The 24,327-nt window shown below is 46.0% G+C and overlaps 1 protein-coding gene across 1 annotated transcript in view; it reads left to right on the top strand.

Annotated features, from left to right (window-relative positions):
• The first annotated feature begins 222 nt into the window (after positions 1–222).
• The window catches only part of PSMG1 (proteasome assembly chaperone 1), a 143,163-nt gene continuing 119,058 nt past the window's right edge, over positions 223–24,327 (top strand). Inside the window, exon 1 of the mRNA XM_078656842.1 lies at positions 223–480. Coding sequence (XP_078512968.1) covers positions 341–480 — 140 coding nt within the window. The 5' untranslated portion in view covers positions 223–340. The remainder of the gene's footprint in view (positions 481–24,327) is intronic.

Here is a 24,327-nt window from a genome sequence, read left to right on the forward strand (position 1 = left end):
TTCACTTGTATTCTATGATAAGTGACTCCTGGGACTACAGGTACAGTGTTTCGTTTTCAAGGTACAGCAGTATGTTCTTTAATGCTGCAGACAGATGTCACAATAAGAGGCTTTAGTTAAACCAATAAAGAATTATTTGAACTAAAAAAAAAAAAAAGCTGTGCTCTTTGGCAGCATTTCCTAGTGTTTGGCTCCACCTAAAGGCCAGCGCGGCGTTTACAAGGCGGTCTTCGAGAAGGCCCGCGATAAGCAGGGGGATTGGGTAGGATCCGCCCCCGGGTTCCTGGCACCGCGGCCGCCGTAGCTGCTGAACGAGGCTCCCGCACAATACGGAGCGGCCATGGCCACGTTTTTCGGAGAGGTTGTGCCAGTTTTCTCGCGGGCTGTAGATGATGACGACGACGACGAAGAAGAGGAAGAAGAAGTGACGGATGAGAACGAGGAAGACCTGGCTATCCGAAGAGAACTAGAAAGGCAGAGGTACAGCGAGGGTGACTGGGGAACTACAGAATCACCATGCACCCGCTCCCCAGCCATGGACGCGCGTGCATGCTGATTCACTGTTGCCTGGAAGGCCGTGCTCAGCAGTGCATACACGCTTGTGTCACGCTGTTACACGATTTGCACACTGCTTCATTTTCTCCGAGTGTCAAACCCTAATTTCCCCACGAACGCATATTGTGATCTGACAAAGTTAATTCCCTTTATTGTCCTGTTGAAAATATTTTATATAGTACTCGCATGGTAATTAGTATGGCCTCTTGGCGCTGTAAGCATGGGATGGGAGTATATTGCGCACACCGTCCCTCGTGTACAGTGCCTTGCATAGATTTGCATTTGAAAGGCTATCGCTGTCCTCTCACCCTCTCGGCTGTTAATTTGTAATTGCGGGCAAGACATAGCAGAAGGAAATGCAGAAGTAAGGAGCTGCGTTTTATTTTGGGTTTCACAAGTCTGAAAAGTGTCTCTGACAAGCAGTTCCACCAGCCAGTCAAGGTATTTCGACCAACCGCCTGCTGCATTGTGGGGCTTTTAGTTTTCTTTTTAACACTTTCATGATGGTCCCGAATCCCAGCATGCAAAGTGCTATTGGCTAAAATGCCAGAATTGGCAGATGGTGTTATAATTGATTTGGAGCCTCTCTTTACATATATTACATTTTTTTACAAAGTTGTGTAGTCATTTCAAAAGTGATAGCTTTACACATAAAAGCAAAAGTAACTCAGATCCCTTATTTTCGGAGTGTTCACTGACATCCTGCAATAGAATATGCATTGTCAATGCAAATTGTTTTGTGTAGTGAAGTTTTATACGACGCATCACAACCCAATAAAGCTACAACATGGACACCAGCAGTACAACCTTCTCTAACTCAATGACCAAATAAAGGACAGGAGGCAGTAGCAGAAGGAACATCACACAATTCTCGCAGACATATAGGACAGCAGACATGCCAACTAAAACAGAAATTTCACAGTGTGAGGAGGTGCTGGGCCTTGGATGGGTGGGGGACTCATGCCGAGAAGCACCTAAGAGGCCCTTTTGCCTCCCCCACAAAACAATTGATGAGGATTGTGCAGAATTCCTGAGGTGTTTTCACACTCCTGGAGTGGGCGTGTTTCAGATGGCCTTTGGCTGTCCTCCGCACACGCCCACTGTGATGCACTGAATGGGTTCATGGACGTTGACAGTTCAAAGTCTCGCAAAACAAAGTGGAAATCCACTGTTTGCAGTGGTTTTCAGCTAGTTTTCACGGCCACTGTGTCCTAATGGTTCCCCGCCGGGTGACCGGGTGAAGGGGGCCAATATTGTGTGTCAAACGGTGGCTGTGTGTGAGGTGGCAGGTCTGGGACAGGTAAGACAGAAGCAGCTCACACACTAAAGCAGGAGTGAGAGGCGTATGGTTTGTTGTACTCGTTCTGTAAGCAGACACGGACATGCAAGAGGTGCAAAACTCCTGGAAGAAGCAGCCATACCTCTTATAGAATTGTCATACGTTTATGTCCTCCTGTAGGATGACAACTCTCACCTACTTAGGGTGGTATACTTTATCAGTGGGTTTCGAAATAGCTCTGGGAAGCATCCAAGAGTACTATTCTTCATTTGTTGTACAATCGCCTAGTTTGGGTGAGGTTAGGTTTCTTAATCTGTGCTTTATTTAGAAAAGAATAAGTGCCAAGGCCTAAAGTTTTCTTCAGAAGCCTGTGACCGGTTCTATCGAAGGTTGGGATGTCGACTACCTAGGATGCATAATCTTGATTGCACCTCATACCTCCTTAATCTACTACGAGACACTCCCTGCCTCTTTATCTCATTCTTGCAAGATCATTTTCATCTCTTTCACCATTTGGAACTGTTGTTCCTTTTTTCTCTTTCCTCCTCCTTTCCCCTTTTTGTGGTTTTCTCTCTCTTGCTCCGGATCAAAAAGTGCACATCATAAACTGAATTTTTTCAAGGTGTTCTCATGTGATAATTGTGAGAAGTTGGCCTGATATGTGATGTCCACTATTCTAGTGGGCACCCTGTATCAGTCCAAACAACCCTTATGGTGATGGTTGTAAAGTCAACCTTATAGACCAACTATCCTAGTGGTAGCATGGACAAAGCAGTCTTTAGCTGAACTCAAGAGGGCATGTAAAGCCAGCTGTTTTACCATATGTAACCCCTTTAATACCAAGTGAAAGGACACCACACAGGTTATATATATAAAAATATATATGTATTTATTACTAACACAATCCTCTGAACTCTTTATGAGGTCAGAGGCATCAGCACGTAACAAGATACTCAATTATCATACAATAAGTTGCACAAAATACTTCCGGATGGACTAGGAGAAAGCTATTTGAAACTTAGACACTAGGATAGTCAATACCCACTGGAGTACTGAAATACTCGCGTTACCACAACCACAGGAAGCGGATGCATAGGTGTCAAAGTGTGTCGGGTTTCGTCGCTGAATCCTATGGAGCCGTGAAGAAAGATGCTGCAAGCGACCAGGAGAGAAGTGTCCGGGTGGATCCAAGGGCGGATCGAGGATGAAGAGTACCTGAAAGCAGGGGGAACAGAGTCTGGGTCACTAGCCAGTGACCAGGATGTAACCAGGAAGGAACCACGCGATGTCGCGAAGCAATCAGGTGATGTCGTGAAGCTTGACTCTGCAGCCATGTGGACCAGGAGGCGTCGACGACGACCAGGAGCTGGATACGGACTGCCCCACGAAGGATCTCGCTGTTGGCGGCGTCGGCTTCCGGATTGGAGTCAACAGGCCTTGGCAAATGCAACCCACACAGCAATCAAATAGTCGCTTCGGGATAGACCAGCAAGGTCTATGGGGCTTCTCCTTTGCAGGGAAGCAGGGGCCCACCTGGAGCAACCAGGCAGGTGATGTAGATTCAAAGGTTTGTCGTCACAGAGGCCACTAGCCAACGGGCAAGTAACCGGACAGATGCGTAGAGCAGGAAAATGCAGAAAGGCCCCACGCAGAACTCGTGGAGTGTGGAGGGCTGATCTTCGGTGCAATTGATGCTCGGGGCTGGGGCTTCTCAATCCCCAATGCACAACTTCGAGGGTGCCTCAGAAGCTGCACAGGTAGCAAGGAGCAGACTTTTCAAGATGGCCGGTCCCACGTCTCTCGTCGCCTCCACGGGTCTCAGCTTTGCACGGATTGTGGATCGGGGTCAGAGAAGTTTGGAAGTCTGGCTCTTGTCAGACTCTGTGCTCGGGCTCCGGCGGGAGCGTCAACAAAGTAAACCACAGATTGCTGGATGGTGCCTGTAGGTACAGGGTGGTCACTCCTTGACCACAAGGGAGATTCTTCAGTCTTCTATCTTCAAGTAGAACGTCGAAGGTCCAGAGTTTCGTTTCAAGTTTCAGTTCAGGATAAATCTAAAGTCTCTTGACTCAGCTCTTACCTATATACTAATCTGAGGGTCTGGATTACCTGCTAAGTCCCTCCTATGGGTGGGACCAGGGAAGGGGGTGGTTACACGCCTTTCCCTTTGTCCAGTTTTGCGCCAGAGCTGGGGCTGGAGTGCCCCAGCACCGGTTTGAACCGGACTATGCATGGGACACCTTGTGTGCCCCAGGCAGTGTCTCATTTCATTCAGCCCTCCCTGCCCCAATACACTATGGCCTGTCTGGGGTGGTGCTAGCACCTCCCAACACAGGAAACCTATTGTCCAAGCCTCCCTCGCTGGAAGGACTCCCAGCAGCAGGAGGTCAGACTTGTGTCTGTGGCAGCAGCATCCATTTTGTGATGCTGAGGCTCTGGTTAACTTTAACCGGGATTAGTAGGAACAACATGTCTTCTCCCTCTAGAAGGGTGGAATGCTACCCCCGTCGCCTGAACTGGCGAGGGGGTAGTATTCCAAAGCGCATGACACCTTACACGACATGTTTTGATAAAGCCAAACCAAAGTTAGCATTCAACCGCGAGGATTATAATGCACTTAAGAGTATATGGTATGGCTACATCATAGAACAGCTATAAGGACATGGTTCCGAAAGCTGCAGACAGGCTCAGCTCATGCTAGAGCCTCATCTCACATAAAACCAAGCACTCTGCCTTCAGGATTGTTAAGGCCTGCCATAGGAGTGAGTTATAGGTATATATGTGTCTATATATAATGGTAGGTGTAGGAATACTATACCTAAGCAAGGGGTGATTACACGACCTTGCCCCAGCTGAGTGATCAGCCAGTTGTGTCAGTTTGGATGGCCGCCAGGGGTGGCATAAGATATGCTGCAGCCCCTGGTAGGCCTTGGGTGCACCTATGCCCTGGGTACCTATGGTACACTGTACAGGGACTCACAAGAGTGACTCACTTCCCAATTGGTGATGTACCTAAAGTACATGGTATGAATTTAGAAAGAGAACAGCTGGGCTGTGGGTCTGATTAGCAGGCCCACAGCCACATTAAAGTCGAAAACCAGTGAAGCAAAAAGCGGGGTGGCCATAGGAAAGCAGACCCTACTCTCCTACATAACCCCCCTCCCCCAAATGCAGGGACATTAGACTAACCTTGACCAGTTGTGTCTTCATGTTCTAAGTGGAAGTACCTGGAGAGACCATCTGCATTGCCATGGTCAGTCCCTGGTCTGTGCTCCACTGTAAAGTCCATCCCCTGTAGGGAAATGGACCACCTGAGCAGTTTGGGATTTTCACCCTTCATCTGATTTAGCCACAAGAGGGGCTTATGGTCTGTCTGAATTTTGAAGTGAGTGCCAAACAAGTAAGGCCTCAGCTTCTTCAGGGCCCAAACCACAGCAAAGGCCTCCCTCTCAATGGCTGACCAACGTTTCTCTCTAGGGGTCAGCCTTCTGCTAATAAAAGCAATGGGCTGGTCTTGACCATCTACATTTAGTTGTGAAAGTACAGCTCTTACCCCCAACTCAGAAGCATCTGTTTGGACAATGAACTCTTTGGAGTAGTCCGGACTCTTCAGAATAGGTGCAGAGCACATGGCCTTCTTCAGGTCATCCAATGCCTTTTGACAGCTTACTGTCCACTGAACTTTCTTTGGCATCTTCTTTGAAGTTAAGTCATTAAGTGGTGTCACAATGGACCCATAATTCTTAACAAACTTTCTGTAATAACCAGGCAGGCCCAAGAAAGCTCTGACCTGTGTCTGGGTGGTTGGAGGAGCCCAGTCCTTGATGGTCTGGATCTTACTCGCCAATGGTTGAACCTGACCCCCACCTACGAGGTGGCCCAGGTACACAACCTTACTCTGCCCTATCTGGCACTTTGTGGCCTTGATAGTTAGGCCTGCCTTTTGCAGGGCCTGTAAAACCTTATTCAGGTAGATCAGGTGATCCTCCCAGGTGGAGCTGATGACAGCAATATCATCTAGATAAGCTGCACAAAAGTTATCCAACCCAGTGAGGACTTGGTTCACCAACCTTTGGAAAGTGGCAGGTGCATTCTTCAAGCCAAAGGGCATCACCACAAATTGGTAATGACCTCCTGGGGTTGAGAAAGCAGTTTTGGCCTTGGCATCCTCAGCTAACCTGATTTGTCAATAGCCTGCTGTCAGGTCAAATGTGCTCAGAAACTTGGCAGAAGCCAATCTATCAATGAGCTCATCTGCTCTTGGAATTGGGTGTGCATCTGTCCTAGTGACAGCATTGAGGCCTCTGTAGTCCACACAATTTCAATTTCAACAAGCTTTATTCGAATTGAATGAACAAATTCATAAAAGCATACAAGATAAAATCACATTAAAAAACAAACAGCAATTATATTCATAATGTGGTCACTATTTGTACTATACAAGTAAAATATTAAAAGCTAAAATTTGATAAGAATTCATTTTTTAAAAAGGTTTTTGGATCTTTATAGACAAGCATTTACACATTCCGAGGATATTCAAGTTAAATAGTCTTTCTAAACCTCAGAATTGCTCTCAGGAGGGATGTTACCGTACTAATGGTGTACTCATCGCCTAAAGTTCTTAACTTATTATAAGCCTCTCTGGGTGATCTTAAGCCCCATAAAACAAGAAGGGGTTTCAACAATTTCCTCCTTGGATAAGTATAAAAGGAGCAAAAGAGGATACAATGAATGTTCGATTGAGTAGACACATCATTGCAAGGACAAATTCTTTTTTTCCCTCGACCAGTCGTTGCACTGCGGTAAGGTTGCAAGCCTGTAGAACGTCTCCAGCCGGAACAGAGTGAGAAGCATACAATGATAAAAAGGTTGGTCTAGCACAAGATACCGCTGGATGCCCTGATGTAATATTACCACGTCATGATTCATGACAGTTTTCTTTGCCCTTTGTTCTTCCATCTTTTGGATTCAAGACATTCTCGAAGGTAATTTTTTAGAGCAGATCTTGACAATAACTCCATGGTGTCTGGGTTGGTAAAATATTCCGGGTGCCCAATTTCACGAAGGAAATTTTTAATATAGGTAAGCCATTTAATGTTTTTGGCTCCATCTGATGCCCGGCAGTCCTCTATTATATCTCTTTTAAGAGTTGTGGCAGGATTTGTCCAGACATTGTGCCAGAGTAAAACCGGGGCAGATTTTATAATGTCCGTAACGTGTTGTAGGGCCACTTCAGCGTGCAACACATAGGTTGATGTACTCTTTGGGGCGGCCAGTAGGTATCGCAGAAACCGATTCTCAATGCGTTGGATAGAGTCTGCTGACTCAGAGCCCCAGATGCCCGCCCTGTAGGTTGCGGTGGAGACACATTTAGCCTTGAATATTTGTAGCAACTCCTTGACTGGCCTGCTCTTTAACTTTTTGGCAAAATTTAGTAGTGCGCCTGTTGCTCTGGTAAGTGCTAAAGCCCTAGCGTTTACCGCAGGCTTCCATGAGCCCTTTCTTTCAAAATGTACCCCCAAGTAGCAAAAGATGTCCGCGAGCTCCACCCGCTTGTCGTCCAATGTAATCAAACATGGTGCTCTGCGTTTGTTTGGCCCGCATGACATAGTAAACGTCTTAGAAACGTTTACACATAGACCCCATGATTTCATGAAGTGTGAGAATTTTTGCACTGCTTTTTGGAGGCCCACCCTTGTCTGCGAGAGAATAGCCGCATCATCAGCATAAAGGAGTATGGGGATATGTTTCCCTTTTACTGTGGGGTAATCGTGGTATTGATTGGAAAGGGAAGATCCCACGTTGTTTATATATAAGTTAAAAAGCAGGGGTGCAAGTATGCACCCCTGTCTTACTCCTCTATGAATGCGGAAGAAGTCTGAACATTCCCCCATTCTACCGTGTCTTACACGAGCACCTGCCCCTTTGTACAGTTCTCTAATAAAGGTGAGTATGCGATGATCCAGGCCGATGTCCCTTAAGGTTTGCCACAATATGTCATGATTTACACAATCGAATGCAGAACTGAGGTCTACAAATGTTATGTACAAATTGTTTTTTTTTTTAAATGGATCTATTTAGATGTTATTAGGGATAGGTTTAGGCCCTGCTCAACTGTCCCTCTTCCTCTCCTAAACCCATATTGTAGATTAGATAATATCTGTTGTTCATCTAACCAGTCCTGGAATCGAGCAAGAATGATCCTGCCCGCTATCTTCATGAGGCCATCAAGGAGGGATATTGGGCGATAGCAAACAGGATCATTCCTGTCCCCCCTTTTTTGTAAATCGGGACCACCACTGCCTCTGACCAAGTGGAAATGAAGCCGATTTTATTTGAGGAGTTCAGGACTCTAGTAAGAATTGGGGCCCAGAGGTCCGGTAGGTTTTTAAAAACATCAATGGGAACACAGTCAGGACCCGGGGCCTTAGCCGCTGGACTTTATGCTAGAGCCTTATACACTTCCTCCAACTGAAACTGTATATCCAGTGGGAAGGAAGTGCATGAGTCCTCATTGGTAGATGTTACAGAGGAAAATCCTTCTAAGGGGACTAAATTGCTATATAGGGCCTGAAAATGATTCATCCATTCCTGTGATGAAATGGCATTATCTATCCTGGGGCCCTGGCGGTCTTGAAAAAAAGAGGCGTTTACCGCCTTCCAGAAAGCAGTATTATCCTTTAGCTCAGAGGCTGCGTGGAGAGCTGACCACGCTTGCAGTTTTAAATCTTTCTTCCTGGCTGTTAGGGCAGTGCGATATGTACTCCTTGCCATTTGTACGTTTAATCTGGATTGTGGTGAGGAGTGCAGGGCTGATTTGAGTGCCGCAAGTGCCCTGGTGCAATTTGCATTGAACCAACCAGGGGAGGCCTTAGCTGTATTGCGTGGGGTTCTAACCAGGAGCTGTTTTATGGAGGAGCAAATTTTAATAAAGGATCCAAGAATAAGATGGGGATCCTCTTCCGATGTCAAACAGATGTTAATTTCCTCTTGGGTATTAGTAACCAGATTTTTTAAGAAGTTTGCCGGTGTGACCTTCTCCCATTTAATACAAAACCCATTATTTTGGGAGAGAATGGGATTCAGGTCATATTTAGCGAGGTTTTTTTGACCAGACTTAAGATTAAAAGTTACGGGGACTGTCTCCCATTTAGTCACCAGCGAGGCATAACGCATCGAAAATACAGTAAAGTCAATAATTGAATTTGCCCCTCTTCCATTGAAAGTAGGACTAAATATTTTTGGGGGACTGCATAACTCATTTATAAAGCCTAAAGAAAAGTCGGCTAGTATGTTATTAAGCAAATCCCCTAACTTAGTATGAGAGAAGTGACTCATGAAGCCCTGGTTATCTTCCTCCAGACCACACACACCCAATGTGCTCCGGGGGCAAAGGGAACAATTGAAGTCTCCTACCCACATCAGGAGCATATCTCCTGGTAGACTTTCTTCTATCTTAGTCAGGGCTTTTGAGAATGTTTTAATAACATTCTCTAATTGCGCTGTGGGGATATTGTTATAGAAATTTACTATAACAAAGTTTTTTAAAGGGCCCCATGATGTAATTAAAATTTGAAAAAAGTTATTGTCAGTGACACTTTTAAGCACGGAGGGGCCAGTGGTAATTGAAATATACAGGGATAGACCTCCCTTATGTCTACCTCTTTTACTTGGTAGTGCCGGGGTAAAATAAGTTTTGTAGCCTAGGAGATGGAGCTCTTCAGTTGCCCAAGTTTCCTGAAGGCATATAATGGAATGGGTCATAGTCAATGATTGCCAGCTTGCGTCATTAATTTTTGCAGTAAGGCCAGCTACATTCCAAGTTATAACAGTTCCAGGATTTTCGGAAATGGGCAAAAGATTTAGTTCACTCGGTAGCAATAAGGGAGATTCAAAGTTGCATATTTGTTACGGGGGGAGGAGTCGATACCATAGAGTCAATAACAGATTGGCCGTTTGTTGGTAATTGATCGTATGGCTCATTGGTTTGGTTCTGAAAGGGTGTATTAGGACAGTCACCATGGCCAAGTCATTCTATTCCGTCTAGCCCTGTAAGGGCAGCGAATCTATTGACTACTGGGACTAAGTAGTTGCCCGCCCCTTGAACTCCATGGTAGGGATATTTTGCTGCTTTTTGGGGGAGTACTAAGGACCTAGGGTAGAAATAATATAATTGACAGATCTGTATCCCCAGGTTCCCAGTTTCCTGATACCACTCGTTTAAGCACTTTGTGACCCTGTGGTCTTTAAAATTAATTATTATCACAGCTCCTTTAGTGTCCTTTGGTCTCTGGCCCAGCCATTTCGCTCTCCTCACCAGCAGGATATCCCCATTAATATTGGGGGGTAGGGGTCTATTAATTTTTAGCCAATAAATGACTTTATTTTTAAGGCTCCTATAATCTTCAAACTGCCCTGCTGTTAGCTCAGGGACCCCAATCAAAACAGCAACGTATGGGGCTGATTCGGGAGGGAGATTGATTTGTAGGTTCGGATGGATATTGCTGCCACTATCTATCTGAGATGTTAAATTATTATGTTGGGATGTTGCTATTGCGTTTTGGGTTCCCACAGTGCCCTCTGCCCTTTTACAATTCACTCTAGTGGGGGAGAGTCTCGGGTAGCACAGAACGAGTTCTTTTTCCCCCAACACTCTCTAGCCCCAATGGACTATTTATTGGGGTTAGGGCCTGAATGTTCTCCACCAGGTTTTGCGAATGCTGTACAGTGTTATTTTATATGCTAGTGTTGTTGGGATTTAAGTGCCCTTTACCTTTTTTAGTAAGAGTCTTATTTTCCTTAGTGTGACTTTTACCTAGTGGAAGGGGTACTGGTAACGCTTTCTTACAGTTATTGTTTTTATAAATGTTTTTTATGAGCTCCCTAGTCTGTTCTGCGTTTGTCTGTGTTGTAGCTTCCAACTCGCCCAATTTCTCCGATATGATTTTTAACCTATGTACAATGGGTAGTATTAGGGATTTAACTAAGTGTTCAAAATTCCCAGTTAGTTCTTTCATAAAGGAAAGATGCAATGGTTGATTTTCCAGCCCAATTTTTCCAGACGGCGGGGGAGATTTCAGCAGGTTTCCACCGGTCCTCAGGGAAGTGTGCGTTTTTTTTAGAAGCTTAGCACTTCTGCCTTGCAGAATGCCACCCCTACGTTTCCTCTTTTTGTTTCTGGTAATCTGATCCTGTTTTGCAGTTGGGGGTGTAGATGTTAGTAGGTTCACCAAGGATATCTCTTCAGATGAGACTTCCAATGGTGTTTCTACCTGCGAAAGATCTCTAGTAGGATCAGCCGATTTGTCCTGGTCCCTTAGCTGGAATGGGATGCTAGTATCACCCTCATAAGTTTGCCCCCCAGCCCGTTCTAATGGGGGACTAGCTGCATTAATCGCCCCAAGGAGGAACGCTTATTACACATAGAGGGGGACATAGGTAATCTAGAAGACAGAGACTGTGGCTCCAGGGGGACACTGACAATAGTAGAATGCTTAAGCTGCGTATCTATTGAGGGGTAAGTACGTGGGAGCGATACAAAGGATGGAGCAAGATATGAATCTTGGGAATTGTTTGTAGTCATGGACATGTTAACTGATGAAGGAGGGGGAAAAGAGCCGGCAGGAAGAGAGAGACGTCTCTCTGTATGCTCGATGGCATTTACCACCACTCCAATAGTCTTTTGGAGCATACGATCAATTGCCGTCAGAGTGGGCAGTGTAGGTTTAGACTGTTTCTTACCAAGTGGGGCAGGCATTTTACTATACTTTGAGGAAACCAAGTTATCCCAGTGATGTTATGAAAAATAGGGGCGAATCAGCAGTAAAGTTTTCACATGCAGCAGTTAGTAATTCGTAAGCAGTCTATGTGAAGATCTTACTGTATTCAGTAGAGTTGTCCAGAAATGACCTGGCGCGGAACCAAGGGGAGGGGGCCCAGCCCAGCCTCCTTCGGCCCCCGAACGGCCACAAAACGGCCCCGCCCTTGACCCGGGCTTCACCCGGGCTACTCACGCGCGCGCCCCGCGGGAGAAGCGCAGTTGTTTTTGTGCGCCTCCGGGCGCATCCAATGGCGTAGGTAGGCGGGACTAGGAGTGGCTTGTGGGGGCTGTAGTCCCCCCGCTCAGCGGCCGTGTTTGGTAGGCGGCGGCGGGGGGGACCGGGTGCCCTGGAGGTAGAGCTTCACTGGCCAAGTGCACAGCAAGTCTGCAGAGTCCCCAGCAGATGGGCCACGTTAAAATACAGCAATAGGATTCCGGCGTGGACAAGAGCTCCCGCTCCCTCAGCGGAGCGCAGCTGTTTTTGTGCGCCTCCGGGCGCGTCCAATGGCGTAGGTGGGCGGGACTAGGAGTGGCTTATGGGGGCAGTAGTCCCCCCGCTCAGCGGCCGCGTTTGGTAGGCGGCGGGGACCGGGTGCCCTGGAGGTAGCGCTTCACTGGCCAAGCGCACAGCAAGTCTGCAGAGTCCCCAGCAGATGGGCCACGTTAAAATACAGCAACAGGATTCCGGCGTGGACAAGAGCTCCACACAAAACCTCATCTCTCTATTACCATCTTGGGTGTGAGGTTTTGGCACAAGGCCTACTGGGCTGGCCCAGGGGCTCTCTGAGGGCTCTATGACTCCCAGTTCCAACATCCTCTCTACCTCAGTTTTTCTACAGTCCCTGACATGGTCAGGTTGCCTGTAGATCTTACTCTTCACAGGCAGACTGTCACCAGTGTCCACCTCATGGGTGCACCAGTTAGTCTGACTAGGTTTTAAGGAAAACATATGTCTGAAGGACTGTAGAACTTGTCTGCAGTCCTGTTGCTGCTGGCCAGTGAGGCTGCCAGCTAAGGCCACACCATCAACTGAACCATCATCAGGGTTCTGAGTCAACAGGTCTGGGAGAGGGTCACTCTCTTCCTCCTGCCCCTCATCTGTAGCCATGAGCAAGCCCATGTCTGCCCTGTCAACATATGCTTTGAGTCTGTTGACATGGAGCACCCTGTGGGGGCTCCTGGGAGTTCCAAGGTCCACCAGGTAGGTGACCTCTCCCCTTTTCTCAACAATTGTGTGGGGTCCAGACCATTTATCCTGGAGTGCTGCTGGGGCCACTGGCTCCAACACCCATACCTTCTGTCCTGGCTGGTACTCAGTCAGCACAGCCTTGGGTCATGCCAAGCTTTTTGAAGTTCTTGGCTAGCCTCAAGGTTTTTAGAAGCCTTCTTCATATACTCAGCCATCCTGGAGCGGAGACCAAGTACATAGTCCACTTGTCTTGTTTAGGCTTTTTGAGAGGTAACTCTTATCCTTCCTTCACCAGACATAGGGGGTCCCCTTACAGGATGCCCAAACAGAAGTTCAAAAGGCTGTAGCCAACCCCCTTTTGTGGGACCTCTCTGTAAGCAAACAGAAGGCAGGGTAGAAGGATGTCCCATCTTTGCCTAAGCGTTTCAGGTAAACCCTTGATCATACCCTTTAAGGTCTCGTTGAATCTTTCAACAAGGCCATTGCACTGTGGATGGTAGGGTGTAGTGAATTTGTAATTTACACCACACTCCTTCCACATTGCACTTAGAGGTGCACACTTCATGTCTGGGTATCTATCTGAGACAACCTCCTTTGGAAAGCCCACTCTTGAGAAAACTCCCAGGAGGGCTCTTGCCACAACAAGTGCTGTTGTAGTCCTTAGGGGAATAGGTTCTGGATACCTGGTGGCATGATCCACTACCACCAGTATAAATCTGTGCCCAGAGGCTGTTTGGGGATCCATTGGCCCAACAATGTAAATCCCTACTCTTTCAAAGGGTACCCCCACCACAGGTAATGGTATACGGGGGGCCTTTGTTGTGCCACCTGATTTGCCACTGGCTTGGCAGGTCACACAGGAGCGTAAGGGAATATCATGGGCTAAGGTAAGAAGGAAACCCCTAAATGCCAGAGGTATGACCAGCCTCCTGGAAGCACCAGGCTTGGGGTCTCTAGCCTCTGAATAAAGGAGTCCTTGATCCCAGTAAACTCTGTGGGTACCTGTAGCATTCCCAGCAGCCTCAGAAGCAGCTTGCTGTCTGAGGGGTTCAAGAGAGGGGCAGTCTAACTGTGCCTGCCTCACGTCTGCCCTTGAAGGTCCCCCTGTCCCAAGAAACTCAACCTGGTCAGGTGCAAGTTATTCTAGGACAGTTCCTTCAGGGGTCTCACAATCAGCTTCCTGAGAAGGCTGATCTTCACTTGAGGGCAGGGGGAAAGGCACTGCCTTAACCATACTGCTCTTTCTCTTGGGTGGTACCTGGTCCATAGTTACATGATCCAAGACCTGTTCAGTTTTGCACTTTTTGGCCTGTGACCTGATCACAGCAAGGACATGAGCTGATATGCCTAACATCTCTGCATGAGTCCTATACTCCACTTCTGACCTTACTGAGGATTCAAGATCATTGCCCAACAAACACTCCACTGGGAGATCTGCACTTACCACAACTCTTTTGAGGCCAGTTACCCCTCCCCAGGAGAAGTTAACAACTGCCACACTATGTGTAGTAGTGACATTGCTTGCATTGGTCACCAGGTAATTATCACCCAGTACAATCTGTCCAGGGTCCACAAAGTTAGGTGTCACCATGGTGACACTGGCACATGTGTCCCTGTAGGCCTGAGCCACTTTGTCATTAATCAAAGGTGTTTGCCTGTACTTGCCCAGAGTACTGGGACTCACAGTTGAGGACATAGCCATGTCCACATTACAGACAAGAACAGCCTGAATTGGAATCCTGACTAGGCAAGAATCCATCTCAGTACCCATGGTTAACCCCACTATAGCCTTGGGTTGGGAACTACCACTGTTAACTGTACTAGGGGGTGCAGGTGCCTTAGGGGCAACAGTGGTAGGGGCTTTACCTTTCTTGGTGCACTCACTGAACCAGTGAGAGGCAGATTTACAATAATTACACCAAGGTTTCTTCGGACCTTCTTTCTTCTTCTTAGAGTTTTGGGACCCCCCTTCATTAGATTTTTGGGGGCCTGATGATGACTTCTGGTCTTTTGGTTTCTGATCCCCACCTTTTTGGTCTGCCTTTTTCTGATCACCACCTTGGACCTGGTTTTTCTGCTTAACCCTGGTTCTGACCCATTTGTCTGCCTTCTTTCACAATTCTTGGGGAGAGGTCAGATCGGAGTCAATCAGGTGTTGGTGCAACAACTGGTTCTGACAATTGTTAAGTATTTGCTTTCTCATGATCAAATTATACAATCCTGTATAGTCCTTAACTTTTACTTCGAAGCAACCTGCCTTCCAGAGCCTTAGTGGCACAATCAACAAAATCAGTCCAGTCCTGAGTCTGTGTCTTCTGGGTATCGCTGAACATCAACCTGTACTGTTCAGTGGTTAGGCCAAACCTATCAATCAGAGCACTCATCAGAACGAGGCAATTGTTAGCATCATCATCACTGTGAGGAGCTTGTCTCTTCCTTTTTCTGAAAAGGTGAGCCACAAGATTGCTGCCCACTGATTTTGGGGTACCTGCTGTACTTTGCAGGCCCTCTCCAAAGCAGTTATCCATTTGTGGATATCATCCCCAACTTTGTAGGGGGGCACAATCTTACTCAGGTGTCTATTGTCATAGGACCTGTCTTTATCCTTAGGGATATTGCTGCCACCAGTGGACTCTAGTCCACTTAACTTTTGCTCTCTTGCAAGAGCAAGGTTTGCCTTGGCTAGGGCAAGTTCTTCCCTCTCAATCCTGAGTTGGACTTCCGTCATCCTAGCCTGGTGTTCTCTCCTCTGAGGAGAAGTCATTCCCCTCTGAAAACCCCTTGAAGCATTGGAGTGGAGAGATTCCCTGGAGTGGGATCTTTCCCTCCTATACCTCTGGCTAAGTCCACTTGTAAGCCTGAATGGGGCTGTCCCATTCTCAGCCCAAATAGGCTTAGGTTAGCCTGGCTAAGTCTCCTAACTTGAACCTGGCTGTCTACCTCTTCCCCTAGAATCTTACTCCTCCTCAACCTCATCATCATCTATGACAGTAGGGTCGGGGGCATCTTCTGTTGAGGGCAGTACCTCATCTCCATTGATTGACACGCCTTTAGAGGCCTTAAGAACATCATGTTCCTCCATGAGCTCAATCAGGTGTCTGAGGGTAGGGCGAGAACCCTGTTTTAACCTTCTACCAGTGCACAAGTGCCTTAGCTCTTGGAAGGTTAGGGTATCATATCTGGAAGGTATCCTTAAAGGATCTACCTCCACTGGGAGAGATCCACTTGGTTCTGCTCTCAGAGACATGATCTAGTGAGGTGTGGTGTGTGCACCTACCTACACTAAGTGTTTCCTACTAAACCTTTCTAGGAGTTGTAGTCAGGGTGTGCTAGGCCCTTTGGTCTACAACAACTAAGTTCAGTAGAACTTAAGTGTTATAAGTCTTGTTATATGTACCTATGGTACCTAATGTGATCTTTCAAATGATATCTCAAAGATTACAATTGGTAAAACAACAGCAAGCTCTTATCCCAACCGCTACACACCAATGTGAGAAGTTGGCCTGATATGTGATGTTCACTATTTTAGTGGGCACCCTGTATCAGTCCAAACAACCCTTATGGTGATGGTTGTAAAGTCAACCTTATAGACCAGTTATCCTAGTGGTAGCATGGAAAAAGCAGTCTTAGGCTAAACTGAAGAGGGCATGTAAAGCCAGCTGTTTTACCATATGTAACCCCTTTAATACCAAGTGAAAGGACACCACACAGGTTATATATACAAATATATATGTATTTATTACTAACACAATCCTTTGAACTCTTTATGAGGTCAGAGGCATAAGCACATAACAAGATACTCAATATTCATACAATAAGTTGCACAAAATATAGTAGAGCCCTAGGGGCACGTAAAACCATATACTAAAATAGTGGTATAAGGACCACGTCATAAACAAAGGATCGGCCTAGGGAATCGCTGGGGCTACGCTGTACTACCAAGGGTTAGGAAGCAGGAGACCCACGGGAGGCGTGTGCAGTGTCTTAACACACACGCGAGTTACCATAGAGTTAGAATGGGAACGAAAGAAATGGAAACTAGTTCTTTTAGGACACTTCCGGATGGACTAGGAGAAAGCTACTTGAAACTTAGACACTAGGATAGTCAATACCCACTGGAGTACCGAAATACTCGAAGTTACCTCACCCACAGGAAGCGGGTGCATAGGTGTCAAAGTGTGTCGGGTTTCGTCGCTGAATCCTATGAAGCCGTGAAGAAAATGCTGCCGGTGACCAGGAGAGAAGTGTCCGGGTAGATCAAAGGGCGGATCGAGGATGAAGAGTACCTGAAAGCAGAGGGGACAGAGTCTGGGTCACTAGCCAGTGACCAGGATGGAACCAGGAAGGAACCAGGCGATGTTGCGAAGCAATCAGGTGATGTCGTGAAGCTTGACTCTGCAGCCACGTGGACCAGGAGGCGTCGACGACGACCAGGAGCTGGATACGGACTGTCCCACAAAGGATCTCGCTGTTGGCGTCGTCGGCTTCCGGATTGGAGTCAACAGGCCTTGGCAAATGCAACCCACACAGGAATAGTCGCTTCGGGATAGACCAGCAAGGTCTATGGGGCTTCTCCTTTGCAGGGAAGCAGGGGCCCACCTGGTGCAACCAGGCAGATGGTGTAGGTTTAAAGGTTCGTCGTCACAGAGGCCACTAGCCAACGGGCAAGTAACCGGACAGACGCGTCGAGCAGGAAAATGCAGAAGGGCCCCACGCAGAACTCGTGGAGTGTGGAGTGCTGATCTTCGGTGCAATTGATGCTCGGGGCTGGGGCTTCTCAATCCCTAATGCACAATTTCGAGGGTGCCTCAGAAGCTGCACAAGTAGCAAGGAGTAGGCTTTTCAAGATGGCCGGTCCCACGTCTCTCGTCGCCTCTACGGGTCTCAGCTTTGCACGGACTGTGGATCGGGGTCAGAGAAGTCTGGAAGTCTGGCTCTTGTTCGACTCTGTGCTGGGGCACCGGCGGCAGTGTCGACAAAGTAAACCGCAGATTGCTGGATGGTGCCTGAGTGGTCACTCCTTGACCACAAGGGAGATTCTTCAGTCTTCTATCTTCAAGTAGAACGTCGAAGGTCCAGAGTTTCGTTTCAAGTTTCAGTTCAGGATAAATCTAAAGTCTCTTGACTCAGCTCCTACCTATATACTAATCTGAGGGGCTGGATTACCTGCTAGGTCTCTCCAATGGGTGGGACCAGGTAAGGGGGTGGTTACACCCCTTTCCCTTTGTCCAGTTTCGTGCCAGAGCTGGGGCTGGAGGGCCCCAGCACCGGTTTGAACCGGACTATGCATGGGACACCTTGTGTGCCACAGGCAGTGTCTCATTTCATTCAGCCCTCCCTGCCCCAATACACTATGGCCTGTCTGGGGTGGTGCTAGCACCTCCCAAGACAGGAAACCTATTGTCCAAGCCTCCCTCGCTGGAAGGACTCCCAGCAGCAGGAGGTCAGACTTGTGTCTGTGGCAGCAGCATCCATTTTGTGATGCTGAGGCTCTGGTTAACTTTAACCGGGATTAGTAGGAACAACATGTCTTCTCCCTCTAGAAGGGTAGAATGCTACCCCCGTCGCCAGAACTGGCAAGGGGGTAGTATTCCAAAGCGTATGACACCTTACATGACATGTTTTGATAAAGCCAAACCAAAGTTAGCATTCAACCGCGAGGATTATAATGCACTTAAGTGTATATGGTATGGCTATATCATAGAACAGCTATAAGGACATGGTTCCGAAAGCTGCAGACAGGCTCAGCTCATGCTAGAGCCTCATCTCACATAAAACCAAGCACTCTGCCTTCAGGATTGTTAAGGCCTGCCATAGGAGTGACTTATAGGTATATATCTGTCTATATATAATGGTAGGTATAGGAATACTATACCTAAGCAAGGGGTGATTACACGACCTTACCCCAGCTGAGTGATCTGCCAGTTGTGTCAGTTTGGATGGCCATACGATATGCTGCAGCCCCCGGTAGGCCTTGGGTGCACCTATGCCCTGGGTACCTATGGTACACTGTACAGGGACTCATACGGGTGACCCATTTCCCAATTGGTGATGTACTTAAAGTACATGGTATGAATTTAGAGCGTGAACAGCTGGGCTGTGGGTCTGATTAGCAGGCCAACAGCCACATTAAAGTCGAAAACCAGTGAAGCAAAAAGCAAAAAGTGGGGTGACCATAGGAAAGCAGACCCTAATCTCCTACAATAATTACGGAAAAGACAGCACAGTGGGGGAAAAAGTAAATGCCCATGGTCACACAGTTAAGGTCATGCTGTAATTGAAAACAGGTTTCCTGATTAGACGTTGTGCAGTTCAGATCTTCTTTATTGCATTCTCTCCCCTTCTGCCCTCATGATAATTTTATTACTGACCCATGAGGCAAGTTTTTGTCTTGAATCTCCTATACATGGCCTTTATTGTTATAGGTCGAGCAACACAGGGTCTATTAAAGCATCTACAGGAGAGGATTTTTACAATGCGTGTCCTGAACGGAATTTTTTCTAGGTGCTCTTAGATCTGATTATCACATAAAAGGAGGCACAGAAAAATATATATAGTTTGATTGTTTCTTTATACATGGCTGGGACATCTAGCACTGGAAAGTACAAGAGTATGACTGCTCACTGGTTGTACAGCCTTCTGATTATGGGCTCCCAAGTTTGGGTGTCAACTTTTGTCCTCCCTTTGTTCAGATGTCTGACCTACTAAAATTTTGTATGGGTAAGCTCAAACTGTTTTACAGGTCTCTCCTACTGCAGATTAACAAGCAGTGGCAAAGCCAGTAAGTTTCGCCTTTATAAAGCGAGTGCCAAACTATTAACTTTACGAATGCTTGTTTGTCTAGCATTGTTTAATAAAGTTACAAAGAAACATTACAATATGGGATGAAAAGAAAACTCATTTTAAGGTGTTACAAAACTGTAATTCTATCCAATATTTTCAGTCTGAATAGAATTTGAAAAGAAAAAGGAAGTCCTAGAGTATAAAAGAAAATAATTCTTGCTAAGGTTTAGTTTACTGTCCACAGGACTCGGATCTGAAACATTTTCCTGTCATTTAGTTCTCTGTAGTAGCTCAGTGAGGAGATTTATGGGCCTCCAGGAGAAAACACAGCTCCTTTTCAGTCATGGTAAAGACACATTCGACTCTCCCAGCACCATAAAAGCTTTTGTGTGTTGATGCATATGCATTCAGGTAATATTGGAATGGAAGAGAGAAGACAAAAAAAAACTTAATTTCTGATTTTTAGGCATACCCTAGCAAAGATATACCTTTTGCTGCACATTTACGGAAAAGCTGGAAGCGTGGAGCAACTCTGCAAAACAACATGGTGGGGAATGTGTATTTGGGGGAGGGAGCCACACACAAGGTATAACGCCAGAAAGCAAATGCCCTCTCATTGAGTGATGAATGGAAAAATATATAAGTAGTTTCCTGATTGTGAGCAGTGGATGGATACAAGTTTTCCAATCAAAAGGATGGTAAAGACCTAAAAACAGGAGGGTTAGCAAAAGACTATGCTTCTCCTTTCCATCAAAATGTTTTGGTGCTCGAATATTTCCCCTGTAGGTTCCAGCTGTTTCTTCATGACTACCCTACATCTCAAAACAGCCCCTGGTACATCATCGGGCATGTTATATAAGTACATTTAAGATATCTTTTGTTTTTTCATAAGATGAGGCAACAGCAGTGGAAACAGGCGTTCTTCATAGAACCGGTACACCTTAGGCAGAAACAGTGCAAGCACCCCCCCTCCAGAATACAGATAGAGCTAAAGCAGTGGCATTGCAACCTTTCTCCATCACAGGACATGGACAAATCGGGCAGCAGCTGTGCACGATTTAATTTCTCACAAATCAGGTACAGCTTAGCATGTACAATGCAACTTTCCCTTTCTCACATAAGGCAGGAAGTACAGTCTTTCATTCACTGCATAGCAGATGTAGCAGGGCAGACTGGCGGACGTTTTCATCGCTCACATAACATGCTTAAAGCATGAGTGACATGTAGACAGATCTATGGAGCGGTTGCTTAACTTACTGAGTGAAATGTATAGGTGGATGAGTGAGTGAATATGCAAGTTCTGACACCAGTCTCACTCAGGTGAAACTCTAGGTCCGCATCCTGAAAGGCATGCTCCTGTCTCTTGGAGAACTGCTGTAACTAGTCTTGTCATATTATGCAGTCTTGATATGGGCTCTTTCTTAATGTCCAGCTGCAACTATGCACATACTTTGTCAATAAACCTTAGATGTTCAGGGCTGGGCCCGTGCTATACCAATGCAGAGACCTTCCCTACTCATGGTGTGAAAAGTGATCGAGAGGTGTACAAGAGTCTAAATACAAACTACACCTCCTGTGCTGCTCATTTGTCCCTGTGCCTCTTCTGTCTCTATGTCCCCCTCTCTCTTTTAGATATCTACCTCTCTACCCTTTCTTTACCATTGTCCATTTTCTCCCACCCTCCCTCGAATCTTTCTTTCCCTCCAGCACTCTCATGTTTAACTCTCTGGTTTACGTTTCTCTCTCTTCTCAGTGTCTTCTCATTTTCCTCGTTTCACCTTCATTGTCATTCACTTGTTTCTTATACCCTCAACTCCTTCACACTCTTGAACTTTTTTAATGCCCTCAACTCCCTCACACTCTTCATGTGCATCTGCCTCTTTCTCACTCTCTTCTGTTCCAACTTAATCTGCTATACTTATACCCTCTTTTCTTCCCCCCCCTCTCACCCCGTCTGTCTCTCACCTACCCTCTCTTACTTCAGTCTCTCAACTATTAGATACAAGCAGGTCCTCGTGCTAGCTACCTCTGCAACAGTTCTCCTGTCGAGCATGCCTGTAGTCCGCTTACCGCTGCTGCCTTAGGTTTGTGCCTCAACTGCTCTGTCTACTTTTCTGCTCGTTTTTCTGCCTTTCTCTCCCCACATCTGTCCTCTATTTTTACCTGTCTCTGCCTGTTCTGCCCGTTATTTGACCTCTTTCTGCTAATTTCTGACCTTTTTGTTTTTCATCTTTCTGCTTGTTTCTGACCTGGCTTTTATATGGAGAGGTTGCATTCACAGCGCCAAGATACAGCTAGGGGTGATAGTGCTGCGCTATAGAAATGCTGATTGATCGAGTAGCTCACTCTTTACTTTCCATAGCCGGCCCAAGGGTTTTTGCTAAAGTAGTTCAAGATACATTTTTCTGCAATGCTATAATCATCATGTTTTTTTCTCCATATAGATACCTCCTGTTCTGAGCTACGTATGTTGCTTATTTAGAGACAAGTGACAAATGTAGAATGCGTCTCTATTAGCAGAATTACTTATTCCTATGTGATAATCACGTCTGCTTGAATATATTAACGGTATTCAATATGCATTGAATTCATAATTGTTTTAAGTTATGAACAAGACCTCCATAAAAAGGGATAGTTTCATTGCTTAATTGTTGTTAATATTTAAAGGGCATGATTTCACAAAATGGAAATAAGTAATAAGTTAGTGGTAACTTGTTTTGCTAAATATTTAATTTAAAAAGTTCAACAATGACCAGCTATTGTTACATAAACTAAAGAACAGAAGGTGCTGGGATATAGAGGAACATCATGGCAGAAGGCTGAGACAGCTATGCTGAATCACATCACCTCCTTTTGCTGAGGCTAACAGGAGGCGCATTTAGCCCACGCTGGGGGGCTTACTGGCCTACCTTCCAACACAGACAAGATAGCAGCAATGCTGTTACATTGAACATTAGCCTCCTTGTTCAAAACAGACATGGAGGTGTGCTCCATCTTTGAAAACTTAAATTTGGCGTTTTCTTGGGTGCGAAGACTAATTTAGTTAGCCAAAGAGGTGAGGGTGGGATTGCAAATACTGACATGAAAAAAGATTTCTACATTAGCCCACATGTTGCAGTATTTTTTGCTGTTTTTAATGCTCTTAAATGTTGCATCTGCTATTCTGTTTGTTTTTTTATTCATAGGTAGTATTCGCATTGTATACACTAGGATAGGGTTTTGACTTTAAAATACATTTTTAAAATATATGCATTGTTTCCTTGTGTTCTTTAGTGTGCCATTCTATTATGAAAAAGGGGTTGGGGTCCACTAATTATCCATGTGATATCACACACATCTGATTGTTACTTGAAATGCATCTCACTTAGATTCTGCTTAATGAGTTGGGGGGTGGTTGCAGTCCAACTGGCTTTGTCTGGGGTTGGCACACTGACATAGTTCTCATTGCCAGGCCATCTAAAAAAGTCTATCCCAGGCCGCTTTCTGGAATATTGATCAAGAAAACATATCAGTACCACCCACTATAGCAACCGTGCCACAGTTGATGCTTGTACTGGTAATATGGCACTGCGACTTGTGGTAACTTAGGCATTCTTGTAGTATTCTTTTACCCAAAAATTGCACCGGCTCTCACTTGTGTCTCACACTTTCTACTCTTTTTCAACAGCTACTCTTGACCTCTATTGTATCATTCACCCTCCTTTCTCTTCCTAAAAGCATGATCCTCACACTTCCCAACGTCACCACTCCACTTGTCTTTCTTTATCTGCCGTAACCTCCTCCCTAACCATTCTCACGTTAATTCACACAACTATTCATCTCCAATCAGAGTAGTGCCTACAAGACACTGCTAAAGAGCACTTCCTATGATACTAGTATACCTTTGTTTTTGGACAGGTCAAGTTTTCCACTTACTTGCTCTCTTACTGCGACAACCCTTGCCAAAATGGCTGAGCAACTGTAGCGTGGGTGCTGAGTTTTCTCTCTGATTTAATTCCATCGCTTGAGGGAGTATAGTCAGTTGCTGCCAAAAAGCATGCAGAGTTGATGTATTTTGGGAGATTGTTCTGTGGGGTTTATCGTAGTGGAGGGGGCAGCTCAACTGACCCTCCCCTACGCCTGTGTTAGTTATGGAGGTGTAGTCTGTTTGGTGTCTTGTTTGTCTCTGTGATACACTGTCCTCCTGCGCGATTGAGCTGATGGTCGCGGTGTGGATGATTGATAGTGTAGACCGTCTTTGGCTGATCCCGGAGCTGGGAATCTAATTGAATTACCTATTCTAATACTTGAATGTGGAGGTTAAGTGACTTGCCTAACTCCTGGTTCCCTGTTTTTGGTTAGTAAGGACTGTTCTCTTCTAGTGTTCTAATTGCCACTGTCTGTGTCTCTCTTTTTGTGTACTTTCATAGTTTGCTAGAATTAAGCTTTTGTTTCTCCAGTATATGTTGCTGTGGGCTTAACCCATTTTAGGTTCCTTTATTCAATGGTTCATTTCCTCCCCTCACTATTCCGCCTTGCACTAATAATACCTCTTTTTGTTTGATGCATGCAGTGGGATCCTTTTTAGTGTCAAAACACCCCAGCCCCTGATTCTAAAGTAGATCCTTGAGTTCCTTAGATTGTACTTTGCTTTGACTTGTATTCACATTGGCTGCTGTAATCAAAGCATTACAATACTGCATTGTCTTAATGCTTTGAATA

The sequence above is a fragment of the Lissotriton helveticus genome, chromosome 8 (assembly GCF_964261635.1).
Source record: "Lissotriton helveticus chromosome 8, aLisHel1.1, whole genome shotgun sequence".
Classification (NCBI taxonomy): domain Eukaryota; kingdom Metazoa; phylum Chordata; class Amphibia; order Caudata; family Salamandridae; genus Lissotriton; species Lissotriton helveticus.